The 22322-nt window shown below is 39.7% G+C and overlaps 1 protein-coding gene across 1 annotated transcript; it reads left to right on the top strand.

The window, feature by feature from the left end:
- Positions 1-1128: 1128 nt before the first annotated feature.
- EIF2S3 (eukaryotic translation initiation factor 2 subunit gamma) lies at positions 1129-22094 on the top strand. Its single transcript, XM_063450072.1, has 12 exons — positions 1129-1245; positions 7281-7344; positions 9370-9497; positions 10329-10450; positions 12609-12703; positions 13375-13533; positions 14369-14503; positions 16220-16314; positions 16766-16910; positions 20687-20856; positions 21056-21228; positions 21689-22094. The coding sequence occupies exons 1-12, from the start codon at positions 1177-1179 to the stop codon at positions 21750-21752; spliced, it is 1419 nt and encodes a 472-aa protein (XP_063306142.1). The 5' UTR covers positions 1129-1176; the 3' UTR covers positions 21753-22094.
- Positions 22095-22322: the final 228 nt, after the last annotated feature.

Genomic DNA, 22322 nt, shown 5'->3' with positions numbered 1-22322 from the left:
AGCCACAAGCATACCTTAGATTTAGTGTCTTTTGTCACATTTAAACATGGTGGAATATCTTTAAAGTGACACTATAGTCACCAAAATAACTTTAGCTTAATGAAGAGGTTTAAGAGTATACATCATGTCCCTGAAGTCAGGATGACATGAAGTGGTGGTCTGGGTGCCATTAAATTCAGTCCGCTAAAATCGGGATGACATTTGCGATTTTATCTATGGATTTATGTAACTTCTAAAAAGGAACCAATGTGTATAATCTAATGTATACTGTTAATAATATTTTTGTTTACTTGAATAATGTAACTAAGAGAGGTAGGCAAGAACTTCAGTTTTGTTTATTATGCCTTATACCACTGTGGATTTGCAACCTGGAAAATGTTTAATTTTTAAAAAAATTATTTTATTATTTATATGGCGCCATCAGATTCCGTAGTGCTGTATATTATACTAACAGGGTTATTCACTAAAGTGAGAATTCATAGTGAATTTCAAATTAAAGGCCAAACTTAAAGCATAGCTGACTGTAGTTCACTTGTAATTCTCACTTTAGTGAATAGCCCTATAAAACGTGTAATTCCTGTGTCCATTCGCCATTACTCCCACTATATTGATACAGAATCATGTTACTGATTAAACCCTGGGAATGTTACATAGTAACCCATCACACTGGCCCCGGGTATAACGCTGTGCTGGGCACTGGGTCTGATTCCCCCCATGTTGGCCAATAATTCGAATCCCGGCTCATTTCGCCTCAGTTCGCAGTTTAGTAAATATCGCTGTCTATGTAAAGCTATGGAGGCGCTCGGTCTCGGATTGCATCATGCTATATAGGAGGGCGGACCATCCCCCCCCGGCCAGGCTCACTTCCTGTGACTGAGTGGCCGGGGAGAGGGAGGCTCCGCGCTGAATGAATGAACCAGCGCTGCGTCTCGCTGGTAATGGCCGTCCATCCGCCAACCCACTTAGGGCAGTGAAGGAGTTAACGCGAGCTCGGCCACGCCCACGGGCGGGGCTGTCGGCCTGGAATCGTCCTATCACCTCGCTGCTCTTACCAGTGAGTGGGCGGGCCGGCGCTCTCAGAGTGAGGCGTGGAACGCTGCGCGTACAGCGGAAACTGTTCGCAGTGAGGCATTCTGGGATCGTCCCCGCACAGCGAGCAACTTCCTCTTCTCCAAGATGGCGGGTGACGAGCCGGGAGTGACTCTGGGCCAGCCCCATTTATCCAAGCAGGATTTGGCTACCTTGGTAAGTTTGCCCCGCTCGCCGTGGCCCCGGGCGTGCGCTGGGTGGCCCGGTGCAAGCAGAGCGCGGGGCGAGCTCCCTGTTAGAGCAGAGCCGAGTCCCATGCGGCCCCATGGCTGCCCGCTCACAGCTTGTTATCATGTGCTCACTGAGCCCGGCCGCTATTTACTGCCCGGCCCGGGGCCCTCACTGCGGGGGTACTGCCGGCACACTGCCCGGCCCGGGGCCCTCACTGCCGGGGTACTGCCCTGCCCGGGGAGGGGGTACCAGCCCAGGGTAATGAGTGTGTGTGAGGGCTGGCCTGGGATCATTGAGTACTGGGCGATATTTACTAAAGGGCGAGCTGCCGGAGATTTTACATATCGGCCGAATTAGCTGAACTTAATACATCGCTGGCTGCGATAATTCCTCCAGATAAAGTGCTTTGACCTGTAATTATTAATGCTGTATGAAAATCCCAACAGATCAGACTGCTGTGAATGGGCCTAAAATATTCATTCAGTACAGTAGGATTTAGCAAGTCTTAGGTCAAAGTATCTGGTCTGGGGAAAATTGTTTTATTTCAGTTATTTTGGGATATTTTAATATCACTTTGAACTTGGCATTTATTAGTTTTTTTGTTTGTTTTAACAAAATATGGGAAATTACCATGGGTTGGATTTTTTTGTTCAGTGATGGCTCTGCGCTATAATTAATTACAGCTGGGTGTTCACCATAGCAAAATATTCTAGAGCAGTTGAACCATCAAAGAGTTTTTGTGTATTGGTTGGGATTCATGATCTGGATTGTTAGTCTGTCATTCCTGAAGATAGTTTGAATGGCCACAATAGAGGTCACTTCTGATTCTTATTGAAGTTGTGTTTAAACGTATATAAAAAAAAAAAAACAACTGCCAAACGTAATACATTTTTTTTTTAAATTACTTGTAAAACCTGGGTTTTAGAATTGGTAGACTGTATATTAGGCTAAAATACAAATAGGGTGCTGTATCATCTAGGTTCATTATCTCATCCAAACAGGCCTGTTGAGGAGAGAGATTATAAAATCTTCTCTGGATACACACCGTATTATTCCAGGGGTCTGTGTCTTCATCTGCATCAAGAGCATACTCCATAATTGGTACACTCAAAAAAGGCTGCCCCTTCCAAGCAAGATCTTGCTATGGCTCATTGCATTAGGGCTTCACAACTTTGTACATGCAAATGTATTCCTGACACTATATATAGTCCTGAAGTGGCTGTCTAGGTGCCCAGTTCCCCTTCAATCTTAGTAAAATGTGATTTTAGTCACCTTTCCTCCCTTGCCATGGCTGGCTCTGAGCTCATTAGTACTCGTTATCTCAGCCAATATAGGAAAGCATTGATAGACTATTGTGCATGCACCGCAAAACACAGAGCTGTGCCAGTCAGCATCTCCCCATAGAGATGCATCAAATCAATGCATCTCTATGGGGAATGTTCAGCTGCATGGAGACGCTAAACGTAGGTGCTGCTGAGATGGGAGCACATCTAGATGCCATCTGAGTGACTGCCACTAGAAGTGTTACTAGGCACCAATGTAAACACTGCCTTTCCTCGAAAAAGGTAGCATTTACATTGAAAAGCCTGCAGGAACATGCTATAGTTACAGAACCACTACATTAAGCTGTAGGGGTTCTCGTGACTATAGTGTCCTTTTAATGGGATACAATAAGTACTAAAACAACTTTAGCTCAATGATGCACATTTGGCATATAGATCATGCCACTGCAGTCTCAATTATCTGCTATTCAGGAGTTAAATCACTTTTGGTTCTTTTTATGCAGTCCTAGCTACAGCTCCTCTTGCTGGGACTTCACACAGTCTCTGTGAAAAATATTTTTGGATTTTTACTTTACGTTTTTATCTCCTGCTCTGTTCATTTAACGTACACATGGGAGGTTCTAATAGGCTATTAACATAACAGGTTAAACAAAATTTGCAAATAAGGCAATTTAAACTTTAGATTTCTCATTAAAGGATATATGTAGGGAGTCTGTGTAGGTTACATGAAGGGGGGTGAGGAGTTGGCTAGGGCTGTATAAACAAAGTTATTTACCTCCTAAGTGGCAGATATTAAAGCAGTTAAACTGCAGGGGCATGATCTATACAGCAAAACTGTATTGAGTGTTAGAAATACAAACATGTTTTCGTGACACTATAGTGCCGGAATAAATCATTAGGCCCTGGCCTCCCTCTCTGTTAAGATTCAAGCTTTTATTCACCTTGACTCCATGGCTGAGATCTTCTTCATTCTTGATGTTCTAATCCAATCCAATGCTTAAGCATTGGGAGAATATTGCGCATGGGTGGCAAAATGTTGCACTGTACCAATCAACAACTATTCGAGTTGCATTGTCTCAATGCATCTCTATCAAGAATATTCAGTGTCTCCCCAGAGTGTAGAGACATTGAACTCCAGTGCACAGAACTGAGATAAGCACCTCTAATGGCCATCTGAGTGACTGCCACTATAAGTGTTACAAGCCAACAATGTAAACCCTGCCTCTTATCTGATAAGGCAGTGTTTACAATGCTAACACTGCAGGGACATGCTATAGACACCAGAACCACTACATTAAGCTGCAGTGGGTCTAGTGACTAGTGTCACTTTGAAGCTAAAGTAGTTTTGTTGCCTATAGTATCCTATTCTTATCCTGTGTACCACTTGTGAGGTTTGATGATCCTCCATTCCAGCCTGTATTATTTTAAAAACATACTTGTATTGGCAGCACTGTTGGGTAAGCTGCTGGCACGTTGGTACTTCACTTCAAGAAGTGGGTGTGCTTCAGTGCATGTTTATGTCTCCTCCAACGTAACATTCACTTATTAAAGTATTTTTAATGGTTGGCAGATTGAGACCGTGAACTGAATGATGTTGAGGTACTTGCATTAGATTTGAGAAGGGGTAGAGTGCATCTGTTACATTTAAATCTATTACTTTTATTGATGTATAAAGTGTTTTTTGCTTTTTTCTGGCTGAGCAGCCATTTTGGGATAGACTACTATTCATCTGGCTGCTGCCCATTCTAACCTGCTCATGCAATAAACTGCAGCAGCAGGCAAATCACCAGTGCTCATTACTTTTCAGAGAGAAAAGATTAAGTGAGCAACATGTTTTTAAAAGCATTGTTTCATGTAGTGATCACATTCAGGCTTCCACATTATTATATTTATATAGCGCCAACAAATTCCATAGCGCTTTACAATGGGTGAACTAACAAACATGTAATTGTAACCAGACAAGTTTGATGCACAGAAACAGAGGGGTTGAGGGCCCTGCTCAATGAGCTTTCATGCTAGAGGGAGTGGGGTAAAGTGACAAAAAAAGGTAAGGGAAGTATTAGGGAAGTAGAATAGTATTCAATGAAGACTTGGTGTTTTTTTTTTTTTTTTTTTGAGCCATTAACAGTTTAATCGATATGCTTTTGTGAAAAGGGGAGTTTTTCATTAATTTTTTTTTTTAAGGCGTGAGACTGGGTGAGTGTCTATCGGAGAAGGGAAAAGCGTTCCACAGGAACGATGCAGCCCTAGAGAAATCTTGAATGCGAACATTTTTATGGGGGAGGGGGGGGGCATTTTTAATTTAAGATTACATTTTTTAACATTTTGTTTTAGTCCCTCCTCCCTGCTTCTTACCTGGCCAGGGAGGGGGGGGGGGGGAGATGGCTTTCCCTGGTGGCATGGACTGTGCAGAGGGGCCCAGCAACACACTTGCTTCCCTTCCCAGCAGCTCCCCAGTCTAACTCTTACGGTCTGTGTGTCGCGTTGAGATTTGCCATGGTAACGCGCTGACGGACGCGCGACTCGTGCGATTTAGACAGGGGAGCTGCTGGGAAGGTAAGTAAGAGTATGCTGCAGGCCCTCCACGACCGACAGGCCCATGACAACCGTCTCAGTTGTCACGCCCTGATGGCGGCCCTGGTCTGCATTATTGGCAATATCGGTATCTGTATAGGCCGATACCGATATTGCTGAAAATTCAGAATATCGGCCAGATCGATAATCGGTCGATCCCTAATTGGAAGTCAAAGGAGCTGATGAGTTTACCAAGGGATTCAGTATAGATCGAGAACAGTAGCGGACCAAGGACTGAACCTTGGGGGACACCAACAGAGAGAGGTTGGGAGGAAGAGGCAGAGCCAAAGAAAGAAACACTAAAAGCGCTGGGTGAGCTAGGAGGAGCACCAGGAGAGAGCAGTATCTTGTAGACAGAGATTACGGAGGACGAGAAAAAGCTATTGATGATCAACAGTATCAAAACCAGCAGGAAGGTTACCTCGATTTCAGTAAGGCTTTTGACACTGTTGCACATAGAAGGCTTATCAACAAACTACAATCTTTGAGTTTGGATTCCAATATTGTTGAATGGGTAAGGCAGTGGCTGAGTGACAGGCAACAGAGGGTTGTAGTCAATGGAGTATATTCGAAGCTTGGGCTTGTCACCAGTGGGGTACCTCAGGGATCTGTACTTGGACCCATTCTCTTTAATATTTTTATTAGTGATATTGCAGAAGGTCTTGATGGTAAGGTGTGTCTTTTTGCGGATGATACTAAGATATGTAACAGGGTTGATGTTCCAGGAGGGATAAGCCAAATGGAAAATGATTTAGGTAGACTAGAAAAATGGTCAGAGTTGTGGCAACTGACATTTAATGTGGATAAGTGCAAGATAATGCATCTTGGACGTAAAAACCCAAGGGCAGAGTACAGAATATTTGATAGAGTCCTAACCTCAACATCTGAGGAAAGGGATTTAGGGGTGATTATTTCTGATGACTTAAAGGTAGGCAGACAATGTAATAGAGCAGCAGGAAATGCTAGCAGAATGCTTGGTTGTATAGGGAGAGGTATTAGCAGTAGAAAGAGGGAAGTGCTCATGCCATTGTACAGAACACTGGTGAGACCTCACTTGGAGTACTGTACACAGTACTGGAGACCCTATCTTCAGAAGGATATTGATACCTTAGAGAGAGTTCAAAGAAGGGCTACTAAACTGGTTCATGGATTGCAGGATAAAACTTACCAGGAAAGGTTAAAGGATCTTAACATGTATAGCTTGGAGGAAAGACGAGACAGGGGGGATATGATAGAAACATTTAAATACATAAAGGGAATCAACACAGTAAAGGAGGAGACTATATTTAAAAGAAGAAAAACTACCACAACAAGAGGACATAGTCTTAAATTAGAGGGACAAAGGTTTAAAAATAATATCAGGAAGTATTACTTTACTGAGAGGGTAGTGGATGCATGGAATAGCCTTCCAGCTGAAGTGGTAGAGGTTAACACAGTAAAGGAGTTTAAGCATGCGTGGGATAGGCATAAGGCTATCCTAACTATAAGATAAGGCCAGGGACTAATGAAAGTATTTAGAAAACTGGGCAGACTAGATGGGCCGAATGGTTCTTATCTGCCGTCACATTCTATGTTTCTATGTTTCTATGAAGGAGGTCAAGAAGAATTAAGCTAGAGTAGTGACCATGAGGTTTTGCAGCAAGTAGATCATCCACATAACAATACCTACATTTGCTGGTAGAATATCATGGATATGTAGTGATATGGGTCAGCTTCCATTTCTCTTCATCCTTATGCCTATTCATTAAATAGTTGTTATTCACCTATTCCAGTGTGATGTGATCTCTCTCTCTCTCTCTCTCTCTCTCTCTCTCTGTATATATATGTGTATATATATGTGTATATATATATATATATATATTTATTTATTTTATTTTTTTTCTTTGAAAAGCTACTGCAGGGGTTCCCAAAAGGTACATCTCCAGATGTTGTAGTTTTTAAACATCTAGGGATCTACCTATAGGACACCCCTGAACTACTGTGTCTATTTACTTGTGTAAGACAGACTGTTTGTATTTTCTTATGTAAGACAGAATGATATACCTAACCTTTTTCTATAAATTGTGGCATTTGTTGGCTGTATATAACATATTATAATAATGTAAGGACTTTCAAAAGTGGTTTATTGTGTTTTGTTTACTTAGTGTCTCTTTTTATCTACAGGATGTTTCAAAACTGACACCCCTTTCACCAGAAATCATCAGCAGACAAGCAACAATTAATATAGGTATGTTGTGAAACTTGACTAAAATAGTCACTTGTCATTTACACTGCATATGTATGTTAATCAAAAAGGGACATTCTAAGCACCAAAACAACTTCAGCTTAATGAAGTGATTTTGGTGCTTAGACCATGCCTGTTTAGTCTCACTGTCCAATTCTGTCATTTAAGCTAAAGTTGTTTTGGTACTTGGATAGGAACTTCCAATATACTGGTTTTCTTCTGTAACATTAAAGGACCACTATAGGCACCCAGACCCAGCTTGCCAGGTCCCCCTAGTTTTAACCTTGCAGCTGAAAACAGAGAAACTGCTATGTTTACACTGCAGAGTTAATCCAGCCTCTAGTGGCTGTCTCCCTGACAGCCACTAGAGGCGCTTCTGCGATTTACACTGAGTAAATCGCACTTATTTGACACTGGATGTCCTCAGGGTCAAATAAGATCCCCATAGGAAAGCATTGAGTAATGCTTTCCTATGGGCGGGTTTGAATGCGCGCGCCTCGGGCCGCGCATTTGGCTCCACTTGGAGCCCGGTACAGGATTAAAGTGGCTGAAGGGGTTTTAACCCCTTCAACGGCGAGGGAGGGGGGCACTCCATGAGCCTATAGTGCCAGGAAAACTGGTTTGTTTTCCTGGCACTATAGGATCCCTTTAAGTGTTGCTATCAAGACAAACATGACTTGTCACTTTACAGTTTCATATATACGCCCTGATTTTATATCCAGGCACAATCAATTCACCACTTTACACCCCTCCTAGCACATTGCATACACTCCATCCACATATTTTTGTTATGGTTTGTATCATTTAGCATAAAATCACATTCCTGGCTTCAGTGTGTAATGAATATTTTGTCCGCACGGAGACAGAACATGTCACTCCAGACGCATGCATTGAATTTTTGGGAAAAATTCTGTTATTTCTGCACTACATAATGGAGTGTCACCTTGGACTTTGCTTTACATATTGCATTGTGTGTTTTAAGGGGGTGGGGGTCTCCAGTTTCTATCCTAACATTTCAGTAAACCTTCATTGAAAAAGGATACCCACTTAATTCTAAGTATTGTGTTCTTTTGGCACGCACTTATGTTCTTTTTTGGCTTCTTGGCAACAGTCCTCCGAACTCGGACCTAAGTGGTATCTGGCCTTGAGTTTTCATTATCGCTTGGTGTCTAATTTTAAACAAAGATCACGTGTGTCTGTACACAACACTTTAACCTGGTAATTACTCAGTGTGCTATACTTGCTGCACCACTTTCATTTTTAGTGCTGATTCACAAACCAGATGTTTCTACCAAATGTAAGGAACATGCTAAATAAATATGTATGCCAGTGTGGAATCTTACCTGTATGTGTGTGTAAGTAGCATTATACATATCTAAAACAGTGTTTACAGATACACTTTTTGTGCCTTCTAACAACTGTAGCCACCTACATCACAACAATGTGGCTTCTTAACCTATCAAATATTTGTCAGCACCCGCTCTTTTAGATGGGTCAGACAAGACTTATTTTTAGAACATTCCGATAAATTAAGTTACTAATAAAATCACATGTGTTTTCTCACACTGGTAGAATCACAAAAGGGGATACAGGTGCACGCTGCATTAATTAAAGGACACTCTTGGCACCATAACCATTTCAGTTTATTGATGTGGTTATGGTGCTGGGATACTAACCGTGCATAGAGAGTTTACATGAGAGATAAAGCTAAATACATATTCTGTTAATATGTTTGTGTAACTCAGCAGGTGGTGGTATTTGCTATGGTTCTTACCAACTACAAACAAGCCGTGTCTTGTGAACTGAAATGAAATACTCACAATGCTACATACTTTAGGGCATAAAAAAGCAACCCAAAAACAGCATGTTGATAGATGGCAATGCAATAAGATTACCCAACAATAATACATAAAAAAAAAAATCTCCCGCCTTTTCCATTTAATGTAATCAAGCTGGGCTATTAATATAAAATGTTTATTTTATTTTTTTAACCTAATAGTATAGTGACACATTTCTGTTTTGTTTTAGGTACCATTGGGCATGTAGCCCATGGAAAGTCCACTGTAGTCAAAGCTATATCTGGTGTGCACACTGTCAGATTTAAGAATGAACTGGAGCGGAATATTACCATCAAGCTGGGATATGCCAATGCTAAGGTTCGTTTACGCCACAGGTTGCAATCATGTTTTGCAGCTGCTGTTAATGCAACAGCATTGAGGGGCCTGCATCAGCTGGTGGATAACGGATGTATCTACTGTGAAATGTTAAACTTTGTTTTACACTGTGCATTATAGCTTTCACTTTAATGGAGATGCTGTAATTATGCTATGTTTAATAACTTGAAATGCTGTTGTCTGCTACAAATGCTTCACAATATCAAAATAGTGTGTTTTAAACAAACCACAATTTAAGATGGTGTTTTTTTTTATATTTGTTGAGCTTCTCACGCAGGTGGAACATGACATGTACAAGTTTAATTCAATGAGGCCATAACATGTTAGTGTTTGCTTAGGTGGAAAGTAGAGGTGGCACATACGCTTTTGAATCAGGCATGTGCTCCTATATTTCATAAAAAATGTGATCCCTGCCAACAAGGTCATAACATTTCTTGAGAAAAAGAAAGGACTACTTTGTCAAATGGTTAACATGCTGGGCTTCCAAAGTCTGTTTTTTTTTGTTTTTTTTTTAACAAAATGTACTTTGAATCAAGTGATGTCCATATTTAATTAAAGTCTCTGGACTTCATTGGTAATTTGCTACGAGGCTTGGGTTTTTTTTAATTATTTTTTTGTCTCCGTTAACCGCTTTGCATTCAGTGGTATTGCTGTTTTATTTGTGACTTGAAAAAAGAAACAGAAGGCCAGTACACAGCAGTGCTGTTGGTCTGTTACATTTCTATGGGTATCTACAAATCCGTATCTAATGTAATTGTTTTTTAAACTACCATTTCAAACCAGTGCAAAAACCTGTTTCTTTATACATTTCAGATCTACAAACTGGATGACCCCAGCTGTTCCCGGCCTGAATGCTACCGCTCTTGTGGCAGCAGTACACCAGATGAATTTCCAACCGACCTAGTCAACACAAAGGGGAATTTTAAATTGATCAGGTAATTGAGAACAGTTTGCTATAGATACCTATTTTAGTTTACTTGTAATAACCTGCACTCCCTATTCTACTTTCAGTTCTATCTTCAAGGCCTCTTTATTGCCATGGCTCATTCAGCAGCAACAATGAAGTAATCAATACTCTCACATACAGCATAGGGGATGTTCATAGAGACAGAATGTGGCGACAGATAAGAACCATTCGCCCATCTAGTCTGCCCAATTATCTAAATATTTTCATTTGTCTCTGGTCTTATCGTATAGCTAGGATAGCCTTAAGCCTATCCCACATATGCTTAAACTCTCTTACTGTTTTAACCTCTACCACTTCAGTTGGAAGGTTATTTCATGCATCCACTACCCTCTCAGTAAAGTAATACTTCCTGAAATTATTTTTAAACTTTTTGTCCCTCTAATTTAACACTGTCCTCTTGTCGTGGTCTTATTTAAATGTTTCTATCATATCCCCTGTATCGTCTTTCCTCCAAGCTATACATGTTAAGATCCTTTAACCTTTCCTTGTAAGTTTTATCCTGCGATCCATGAACCAGTTTAGTAGCGCTAATGCATGATACAGTTAAGTGCTTTGAGGTGTCATTAAAGGGTTACTCCAACCACCATCGGCACTTCTGCTTTTAGTAGTGGTCATGGTGGTAGGAGTCTTTGTGCAGTTTTTCTGCTTGAAATTCTGCATATTCAGAGATATTTTCCCTTTTGTGTTGGTGGTTAGTTGCACCCTGGTACACGTGACTTAAGCAGCCTAGAACTCTGTTCTGGGTTGCCTAATATAAATTCTGTGCAGAAATTACACAACCTGCATTGACACCAAACTTAGTGAGCGTTTCCCCTCCTTTCTTTCCTTAAAGTTGCGGTGAAACTGTCCAATAAAATGTATTCTCTATGAGTAACATTTGATCAGACCACAAGAGAGTTCTAATATTGTCAGACGGAGGCAGGGCATACAGCAAGGGCAGCTTTAAAGGGACGCTATAGTCACCAGAACAACTACAGCTTATTGAATTTGTTCTGGTGAGTAGACTCATTACCTTCAGGCCTTTTGCTGTAAACACTGTATTTCCAGAGAAAATGCAGTGTTTACATTGCAGCCTAGTGATAACTTCACTGGCCACTCCTCAGCTGTTAGAGATCCTTCCTTGGTCATGGCTGCCTAAAATGCATCCAAACATTCGGTGTCTCCTCCCTCTGCATGCAGACACTGAACTTTCCTCCTAGAGATTCATTGATTCAGTTTATCTCTATGAAGAAATGCTGATTGGCCAGGGCTGTGTTTGAATTGTGTTGGCTCTGCCTCCTTGTCAGTCTCAGCCAATCCTATGGAGAAGCACTGTGATTGGATCACGCTACCACTTCTAATGATGTCAGTAGACTGCTTGCTTGTCTGAGGCAGACAGGGCAGAACCAGCCGCTTCAGGCTTGAATACATGTAAGATTTTGCTATATTTATTTAGGGAGGCATGAGGGGCACAGGGGGGCTAGATGGTGGTTTTAACACTATAGGGTCAGGAATACATGTTTGTGTTCCTGACCCTATAGTGTTCCTTTAAAGGACCACTATAGGCACCCAGACCCCTTCAGCTCAATGAAGTGGTCTGGGTGCCAGGTCCCCCAGGTTTTAACCCTGCAGCTGTAAACATAGCTGTTTCAGAGAAACTATGTTTACACTAGGGTTAATGAGACAGCCACTAAAGGTGCTTCCACGTTTCTCACTGAAAATCAGTGAGAAGATGCTGGACGTTCATAGGAAAGCATTGAGAAATGCTCTCCTATGGACTGTCTGCGCGTGTGGCTCTTGCAGCGCATGCGCATTCAGTGATGACGTGAGGAGGAGTAAGTGTTTAACCCCTACAGACCCCTTGAGCCCAGCAGGGGTGGGACCCTGAGGGTGGGGGGGGGGAATCTAAAGACCCTATAGTGCCAGGAAAACGAGTTTGTTTTCCTGGCACTATAGTGGTCCTTTAAGTTTGCTTATTTTATAGGGTATATAAAGAAAAACAGGGATCGGACATACTTATAATGGCCAAAACAAAAAAATCGAAAAGGAAGGAAAAGGGGATTACAGATTTTAGTATGGTACCATACATTTTGTCATATTCCTCCTTTAAATACACATTCACCACAACCCGTTCTCTCTGTTGACAGACATGTGTCCTTTGTGGACTGCCCAGGTCACGACATCTTGATGGCTACCATGCTGAACGGTGCAGCTGTTATGGATGCAGCATTATTATTAATAGGTGAGAATAACATGAAGGATGAAATGTGATGATTCTTTGTTTTGAACTTATTTTATCTAAAACCCAGATGTATTCTGAAATATTTGAAATACTTTAGCAAGTAGTCCTTCTAGTCCTTAATTTCAAAGGAATACTATAGGTGCCATAACAATTGTAGCTTAATATAGTGGCTCTGGAGCTCCTGCAGCCTCAGCAGTCTAAATGCTGCATTTTCTAAGAAAATGCAGCGTTTACGCTGCTGTCTGACATCACCTCTAGTGGCTGTCACTCAGTTACTAGATGGAATTCTTGGCAAGGTCCTGCTAAGATTGAAGGATCCTGTTGCTCAGCATATCCACAATCTGCATGGATACACTGAACGCTTCCATAGTGATGCACTGATTCTATGCAGTTCTGTGATGAGATGCTGATTGGAGCAGCTCGGTGAATGCTGCAAATGCTTAATATCCTCCTGTTGTTTCCCTGAAAGAGGTAGGGAGGGAACCGCTGCAAAAACAGTGTGCTAGGGGAAGAAAGGTGAGGTATGCTTGTATTCTAATGCTATAGTGATCCTTTAATCTTTTTTTCCTGAAAAAAGGTTCTGAATGTAAATGTAAACTCTTTATACTGGGTTTGCATGCACATCTATTCCTTTTACTATTTATATAATTTTATCATGTATTGTTTTGTAGCTGGCAATGAATCCTGTCCTCAGCCTCAGACCTCCGAACATTTGGCTGCCATTGAAATTATGAAACTGAAACACATTCTTATACTACAAAACAAGATTGATTTGGTGAAAGAAAGTCAAGCAAAGGAACAGTATGAACAGATCCTTGCATTTGTACAAGGTAAGTTGCAACGAAGTTTACTGTAAAGTGCAAATGTGAAATAATTTAAAAAGTGTTCAAACAGTCAATCTAAGCTCCATTACAACTCTACATTATTGCCATTTTTTACTGTACCTACACTCAGTGGGACCGGAACATCTCACCACCTACACAACTGTGAAGGGACTGAGCTGCAGCTACATGCATGTGTGGCCTGCTAATCTGCAGTGCCACTGTCAGGGAGTGTGTGGTCTGCACTTCCTGTGGGTGCAGGCTATTTTAAGCATTTCCAGCTCTTGGTGAATAACTCGGAGTGCAGCATAGGTTCCCCAGCCGACACTGCATCTATTAGAGGTGCAGACCACATATTTCTAAATTGGACCATTAGGGAGTTTACCCATACTGTATCACCAGGGTTTCAGGACCCCTCCTGGATCACCTAGGTTCATAGCCCAACTCCCTTCAGAAGGATCATCACATTGTGTGAGGGGGCAGAAGATAAAACACATTGCTCAGGCTTCTAGGTAGGGGCTGCAAACTTGCTGATTAAAAGTGTTTGTGTGTGTGCGCATGCACGCACACAAGTGGATTGGACTTTACAATAGTTAAGCTTAGTATAGCCAAGTTGGTTTGTTTTGGAAGCTCCTTAATGAAAGGGTTAATTTTTACTTCCCTGTTTAGGAAAACATAAATTGTGTTTTATATTCAATTTAAACTTTCTTTGATCAGCCATTTTATTGCAAAGCCATTAAATGGCTTAGAAATGTAACCAGATGGGAGACCAAACAGGGATATGGAAAATTCTACAGTTTGCCTTCCGATAGCTAATGCTTAAAAACACATTTTATGTTTACAGGAACTGTCGCAGAGGGAGCCCCGATCATTCCAATCTCTGCTCAACTTAAGTACAATATTGAAGTAGTTTGTGAATACATTGTAAAGAAAATCCCAGTGCCTCTCAGAGACTTCATTTCTGAGCCAAGGCTTATCGGTAAGTAGAGAAAAGGTTTTGTCAGGAAGGTTGGATTGGACTCTTCTATTTCTGTTATAGAATTGGGGAGATTTTAGAAATATTTCTGTAATCTGTGACATAATTGTTTTCTGTACAGGTGGTCCTCACTTTACGATGGCACGCCTTTCCTACCAGCTCTCAAGCATGGTGATTTGATTAATGAGCTAATCTATGTTCGGAAAAGATTCCCTGAACATACATTTGCGGGATTCCCTGTGCTCATAAGCTAATCTGTGTTTGGGGAAGTTCCCCAAACACAGATTTACAGGATTCCCTGCGCTAGCAAACTGGTCTACATTCGGTGGAATTCCCCCGACCGTAGACCTCCTCTTTAGTGCATCCTCGCTTACCGACCAATTTGTTTCACGATAGTACGAACGGAACCCAGTCGGTAAGTGAGGACTGTCTGTATGTTTATGTATGTATGTGTGTGTATATATATATATATTATATAATTATACACACACAAAATAAAAATGTTTGAGGGAGCACACCAGGTCTAAATAACGTGTCAAATGTTATTCGTTGTATTTTTCCAAAGTACATAAGTTGTGTAAAAAGAAACAGACGTTTCGACCCTCTTTGGGGTCTTTATCAAGATCACCAAGGCATTTAAGCAACTTTTTTCTATTCAGGTGGAGTGCCAAACTTTATATTATGTTATTTTTTGCCTAGCTGAGGTGTTTTTAAATAAACATATTATATTCTTTGAGCTTTGAAATTGCTGTTTAGGGAATGAGTGAGTGCACCTGATCATGTGTGTCTGTGTTTATATAGGTATTAGTTTACATGTAAAAAAAAAAATATATAGTTTTGTTTGTAATAATTTTAAAGTGGGTGTCTCTGCAGTTATTGAGATATGCCTCCCCATCATGTAATTGTAAAAGGTCTGCATGTAAGGCTGTACTTGGGAATGAAGGGTGTATAATTAGCTGAAGCTTCCTCTCTCCAACTCCTGGCAGCTGGAAAAAAGAGATAACAATCGACTGGGTGCCTTCTCCAATTAGCCACTGTGATGGCAAAGCAGAAAACAGGTCATTAAAGCTCTGCTTTCTGACAGATTTTACTACAAAAATTTTTTTAATGTACCTGTAAATAAATAAATAAAATCGCATCCCCACCTTCCTTCTATTAGACATTCAAATATAAGTGATGCTGGTATTTAATTGCTCTAGAATACAGGCATTTTGTAGCAGAAATTGGGCAATGATTATGAAAGTACATGTATCATGCATTTCTTGGTCATTGAGCCAGATATTAAATTTTAGTCTGGCAGAATATACCAAGTAGGTGAATCCAATAGATTGATTTTTGATCGTGTGTTTTTTTTGGGGAGGGGAAGGATAAACTTTTTCTTCCTTGTCAACTTTTTATTTTTTATTTATCAGTTTCCTCTGAAATGTAGAACAGCAGTGTTAAAAAAATAAATTAAAAAAAAAAATCAAGATTGAAGAAACCGTTTCCACATAATTGAATTTGTCTCTATATGATATGTATATTTTTTATAAAATGTCCTTTTACTGACCCTGTTAGGACTTTCATGACAAGTGGTTAAAAGTGTATCACAGTCCTGGCATGTACCAAATTAACGTGTGTGTGTGTGTCTCTAATCCTGTTATACAAACGTGCAGACTTGAGTCCTATACTTCTAAAGTATTGACAATACAATTTAGTAACGCTTTTCTCTTCTCTCAGTTATCAGATCTTTTGATGTTAATAAGCCAGGATGTGAAGTTGACGACCTTAAAGGTGGTGTAGCAGGAGGCAGTATTCTCAAAGGAGTGTTAAAGGTATGGGTATTTTGAATGTAATAAAAGTGCAGAATTGCTAAACAGAGCATACGTCTACTTCACCGTATCAGAAAAACTTGATCTTTTTTTTTTTTTAGTACAGAACAATTTTAGGTTGAGTAGCAGCATTTCTATTCAGTTGGTTTTGTCCACCAGACTTGAGTTTTGTTAAGGGTGTTAAAGATTTGAAATCTGTAAACACTTGACATCTTGAAAATAACAAGAACGTAGCACTGGTAATACAGTCAGCCAATAGGAGCATTACTTCATATCAATACAGGATATAGCAACATTTTGCTAAATGTATAAAGCTAGCTAGACCTTTAAATATCAGCAATATTAGTATGGACAAATTAATAAGGGAGACAAGGAAAATAAATTAAGACGATGGGGGATAAAAGGAGATCTATATTTTAAAAGTCTAATTTGCTTGTTGTATTTGTGTCTGCAGGTAGGTCAAGAAATCGAGGTCCGGCCTGGTATTGTCTCCAAGGACAGTGAAGGAAAACTAATGTGCAAGCCAATATTTTCCAAAATTGTGTCTTTATTTGCCGAACACAATGATCTGCAATATGCTGCTCCAGGAGGCCTTATTGGTAAGTTTGATTACTGCTCTTATACTTTCTATTTTGGTAGTGCTAGATTTATTTAAAAAGATATCTAATATTTTCAATAAAGTGCATCAATAGGGGTTTGCTTCATTGTCACCCTTCAATCAGATTCAGGTTGTCAGTGTATATATGGTTTTGCACTACAACCAATAGTCGGCTATTGCATGTTGCATACAAAGTGGAATGAGGGAAAAAGTCCACTTGCCATGAAGGACAGAAAACATGTATTCTTTAGGCATTTTGCCTCAATACTAAGACATAGAAGGGATGCTGATACCCTTGTAATACTAAGGAAACTTGGGTTAGTGGATCTAGATGTTTAATCTTCCCTATCTGCTTTTATACAAGAATTCACACTGTTTGGTAGTGTTTTTCTTCACGTGCATGTGTTTTGTATATGATTTTATGAAGATAAATAACTTGTAATACAGCTTTATGCTTTGAGCCCTCTTATTCTTTCCTGCTGTTCTAAAGGCTTTTGAAGCAAAATTGCGCCGTTTGTTTACACACTACTTTGTTGATCAAACCTAATGAAGCTATGCTGTGATATGCATTTGCTGATGATACTAATATATGTAACCGGGTTAATGTTCCAGGAGGGATAAGCCAAATAGCAAATGATGTAGGTAAACTAGAAAAATTGTCAGAGATGTGGATAAGTGCAAGATAATGCATCTTGGACATAAAAACCGAAAGGCAAAGTACAGAATATTTGCTAGAGTCCTAACCTCAGCATCTGAGGAAAGGGATTTAGGGGTAATTATTTCTGATGACTTAAAGGCAGGCAGACAATGTAATGGAGCAGCAGGAAATGCTAGCCGAATGCTTGGTTGTATAGGGAGCGGTATTAGCAGTAGAAAGCTGGAAGTACTCATGCCATTGTACAGAACACTGGTGAGACCTCACTTGGAGTATTGTACGCAGTACTGGAGACCATATCTTCAGAAGGATATTGATACCTTAGAGAGAGTTCAGACAAGGGCTACTAAACTGGTTCATGGGTTGCAGGATAAAACTTACAAGGAAAGGTTAAAGGAACTTAACATGTATAGCTTGGAGGAAAGACTAGGCAGGGAGGATATGATAGAAACATTTAAATACATAAAGGGAATCAACACAGTAAAGGGGGAAACTATATTTAAACGAAGAGAAACTACCAGAACAAGAGGACATAGTCTTAAATTAGAGGGGCAAAGGTTTAAAAATCTCAGTAAGTGTTACTTTACTGAGAGGGTAGTGGATGCATGGGATAGCCTTCCAGCTGAAGTGGTAGAGGTTAACACAGTAAAGGAGTTTAAGCATGCATGAAATGGGCATAAGGCTGTCCTAGCTATAAGATAAGGCCAGGAACTAATGAAAGTATGAGGAAATTGGGTAGACTAGATGGACCAAATGGTTCTTATCTGCCATCACATTCTATGTTTCTATGCATCCCTCATGGGCATTTTTGTTTTTATTGTGTGACTTAAAGTAAGTGCTTAAATATATATATATTGTGTTGGTGTAGTGTTACCTCCAATTCTCAGCATTGCTTACATATAATTTTTGTTTGGTGTTTTTAGGGAACACATGGGAGGCGGGGGGAGGGGTGCTGTTGTAATTAGATTTTGGGTGTTCATTGTACAGTTAATGTTGTTTCTAAAGTCTGCAGTAGTCTAGTCTGTTAGTCCAGATTTCAGTTTCCTTTTGTTGTGGCAGGGAAGAATCTATACTATTTTTTTAATTTTTTTTTGTGCAAAAGTTTGACAGACATGCTTATTTTGCCACGACAGCAAGTACAGGCATTTCACAAGGTATACTGTGGCATATAAGACAACTGCACATTTTTAAGTAACTAACAGGTTAATACAAGTTGTGTCAGAGAATGGTAAGGCATTAAGCGTGATTGAAATTCGTGTAGGCTGACATTAACTTTGTCTAAGAGGAGAGCGTTAAATAACATGCTTAACTATGATTAACTCTTGAGTTTGGTAGCCACTGGGTACTTATGTTTATAATCTGTGGAATAAAAATAGTAAAACCAGAAAATTAAAATGACAAATTTAAGTACAGTTTCCACTAAAACTAGATGCAGTATTGTACATTTGCATTGCATTAGAGATATACTGCGGAGGTATAGAATCTATACTATTTTATGAAGTGCAAAGTCCAATATTTCCATACTCTACATGGATTCACATTTAATTGTGTGGCCAGAGGTGCTACATTTGGGGAATTGTGCAAACATGGGACCAGGATTAAAATATTAAATATCATTCTTTAACCCTCTTAAGGATGTTGTGGCTTGTTATGTCCTAACTAAAATGGGCCTTAATGCTTTTAGGTTGTAATGACGCGTCTTTTTTCCATTTTTGGTGTATGCCAGGTTAACTCCCTGCTCACACCAGGGAGTCCCAGGTATCGATGGATATTTGGTGCTCCCCTCTATCTTCTGCAACCATTTTTAGTGGTCTCAGAATTTTACATGAGCTGTTTGCATCTGCAAACAGCTCTTTAACAAGACATTTAAATAACTATTAAAATGATTGCGGTGTGAGCATGGTTACCTGGGACTCCTATTAGTCAGTAAGGCCCATCTGTTAGAGGCCCTGTGCAGCCCTTTAACTCCTTCATAAAAGCTCGGCTGAGTGCAATCACGCTTTTTCTGGGGTGCTGGCAGCATTGCCGGGACCATTTAGCGTCTGAATGAACTCTGGCAGGATCACCCATTCTGTCCCCAACCAATATGGTTCTGAGCTTCGACAGGTTCGAAGCACCGATCTCTGTATATTAGGCTACAAACCAGGCTCATTCATAACTACAGTAATTGTAATTCTAAAAACTGCCAGTAGATGGTGGTAATTTACCACATCTAATGTGTTAATAGAAAATCAGCTTTACAGTATTTATCAGAATTGATATTAGCAGTGTGTTACCTTGGGGTTGAGCTTAGGTTAAGGTGTAATGTTGGGTATAGATAAATCCTTTTTTTGTTATTTTAGGGTTGAAGTTAAGGATAACAGGATAGGCATACAACTAGTTGGTGTAAGCATTGGGTAAGAGGTATGGTTGGTATAGCATTAGTGTGGGGATTGGTGTAGAGTCGGCAGTAACTATAAAAAATTAAGTTATATCCTAAACGTATTGTGCATTTAACAATCAGGACTGATATATGAATCTCTATATATTGTTCATTTATTTAGTTGTGCTGAATGTGTCAAAATTATACAATTACACCCCCAATTGAACATTTTATCGTAAAAGCTCTTTCCTTTCTGCACTTTAAAAAGTGATATATATATATATATATATATCTCAATAATTTTTCCTCAGCACTCACCCCTTCTGTTTCTTAAAGCCTCGGTGCTACCAGCGTCAGGATTATATGGGGGACACCACATTGAATATCATTGAATAAATCATCACTTTGAACAAGACGTGTGTGTGTGTGTGTGTGTATATATATATATTTATTTTTTTTATGTATGGGGGCACTTGAAAAGATTACATTATGGTGGAACAAACGTATAGGTCAAAAGGCTTTGCTTTGGCTCAGAATGTGGACAATGGCTTCCGTTCTTAAGGGGTTTAAAAGGTGCAAGTACAACTTCATTTAAAGACCCCTTGCGTCTCCTTAAATTAATGCACGGTTGGCAAAATAAGATGCATTTCAACCTAATATATTTCCACGTATAAATACAAATATTGTGTGTCCTATTAGAATAGTTCGCCTTTTACTGATAAAAAAAACTCTCACTTGTACGTCTGCTTTTATCGATCAGGTGTAGGAACCAAGATTGACCCAACCTTGTGTCGAGCTGATCGTATGGTTGGACAAGTTCTAGGGGCTGTAGGTGCTCTTCCTGAAATCTTCACAGAGCTTGAAATCTCCTATTTCCTTCTGCGACGGCTGTTGGGTGTCCGTACAGAAGGAGACAAGAAGGCAGCAAAGGTGTGTACTTTAATGCGTGTGTTTTATTATTATTATAGTTCTAAAACCTTTTGTGTGTCAGATTTGTAACCTATTTTTAGGTAATGTATTCTCCTGAATATATACATAGACTTGAATGCATACAGATACTAAGCTAGTCCCATTTCATTGACTTAAATTACAGAAACTTACGAACATACTGTGTATTGTTGCATTTTAGGTACAAAAGCTGTCTAAGAACGAGGTGCTGATGGTGAACATTGGCTCCCTGTCTACCGGAGGCCGCGTCAGTGCAGTGAAAGCTGATTTAGGAAAAATTGTGCTTACAAATCCAGTATGCACAGAAGTGGGGGAGAAAATTGCTCTTAGCAGAAGAGTTGAAAAACATTGGAGGTAAGATTTGTGTAATTGTTACATTAGAGGGCTTTGGATAAGTCTTTGTTAAAGAATAAACCAGCTGATTTCCTATGTCATCTGTTTGCCTGCTCTGAACAGCTAATTACAGTAGCAACAATAGCTAACAAAATGGGATAGTAAAGGCTTCATAAGTAAATGTAATTTTAGAGACAGAAGTTGAATAATCTCCTCCTCTGAGAACCTTATTTAATTGTAATCACATACTCAAAAAGCATTTAAACCTATGTCTGTGAATGGATATTGGTTTTAGCACTAACAAATGGCCAGAATGTGTTTTCATAGTAATATATTTGGTGAATAGAGTTGTAGAAATGATTCAACTGTATTTTAATCAATATTTTAATTTTTGGGAGTTTGCAGCTTTTAGAATTCCAGTGAATAATACTTGATTAAGTATTTGATTTTGTTCTAATTCTGTATTTTATAATTCTTCTAGATTGATTGGCTGGGGTCAAATCAGACGAGGTGTGACAATCAAGCCAACTGTGGATGAGGACTAAACAGAGGAAAAGACTCGAAGGCTGCTAGCAATGTTTTTGATATACCAGACAGAAACACCTGCCACATGCCCAGTAAGGAATTTCTATCAATTTGGATATATTCAGTGTGCACCAGACATTTAGCATTTGCCTAATTCTAATTTATATTTGAGCAATATCCTCAACACTGGAGGTTTGCTCAACTAGGTCTTCAAAGACCTTCTGGCGTATTACACATCAAATTATATGCTTTTCTTACAAAGTAAACAAACATTTTCTTCACTCTTCCTGAAGTAGCCATGGCCTTTGGGACAACTTCCACCAGTGAATGAATGTCAAAAAATAAAGTTTTAAAAGACCAAATCTGTTTGCTTTGTTTTTTCTTCTGTTATGCTTGCAGTTATCATTTGCTTTCACTTGAAAACTGAATTTCAGTTCTACTAATATGGTGGAGTGATAGGCTATGTTAGACTAAATGTGGCCTTATGACTTGACTTGTCCTTGTCTCTAATGCAAAATAATCACATTTAATCAAATGGTGGACTTGGTAAGTCTGATGCCTTTAATAGGGAAGACCTGTCATTATTATTA

This window comes from Pelobates fuscus, chromosome 1 (assembly GCF_036172605.1).
Source record: "Pelobates fuscus isolate aPelFus1 chromosome 1, aPelFus1.pri, whole genome shotgun sequence".
Taxonomy (NCBI): domain Eukaryota; kingdom Metazoa; phylum Chordata; class Amphibia; order Anura; family Pelobatidae; genus Pelobates; species Pelobates fuscus.
Note: the sequence above shows the minus strand (reverse complement) of the source record. Positions and strands in the feature narration are given on the sequence as shown.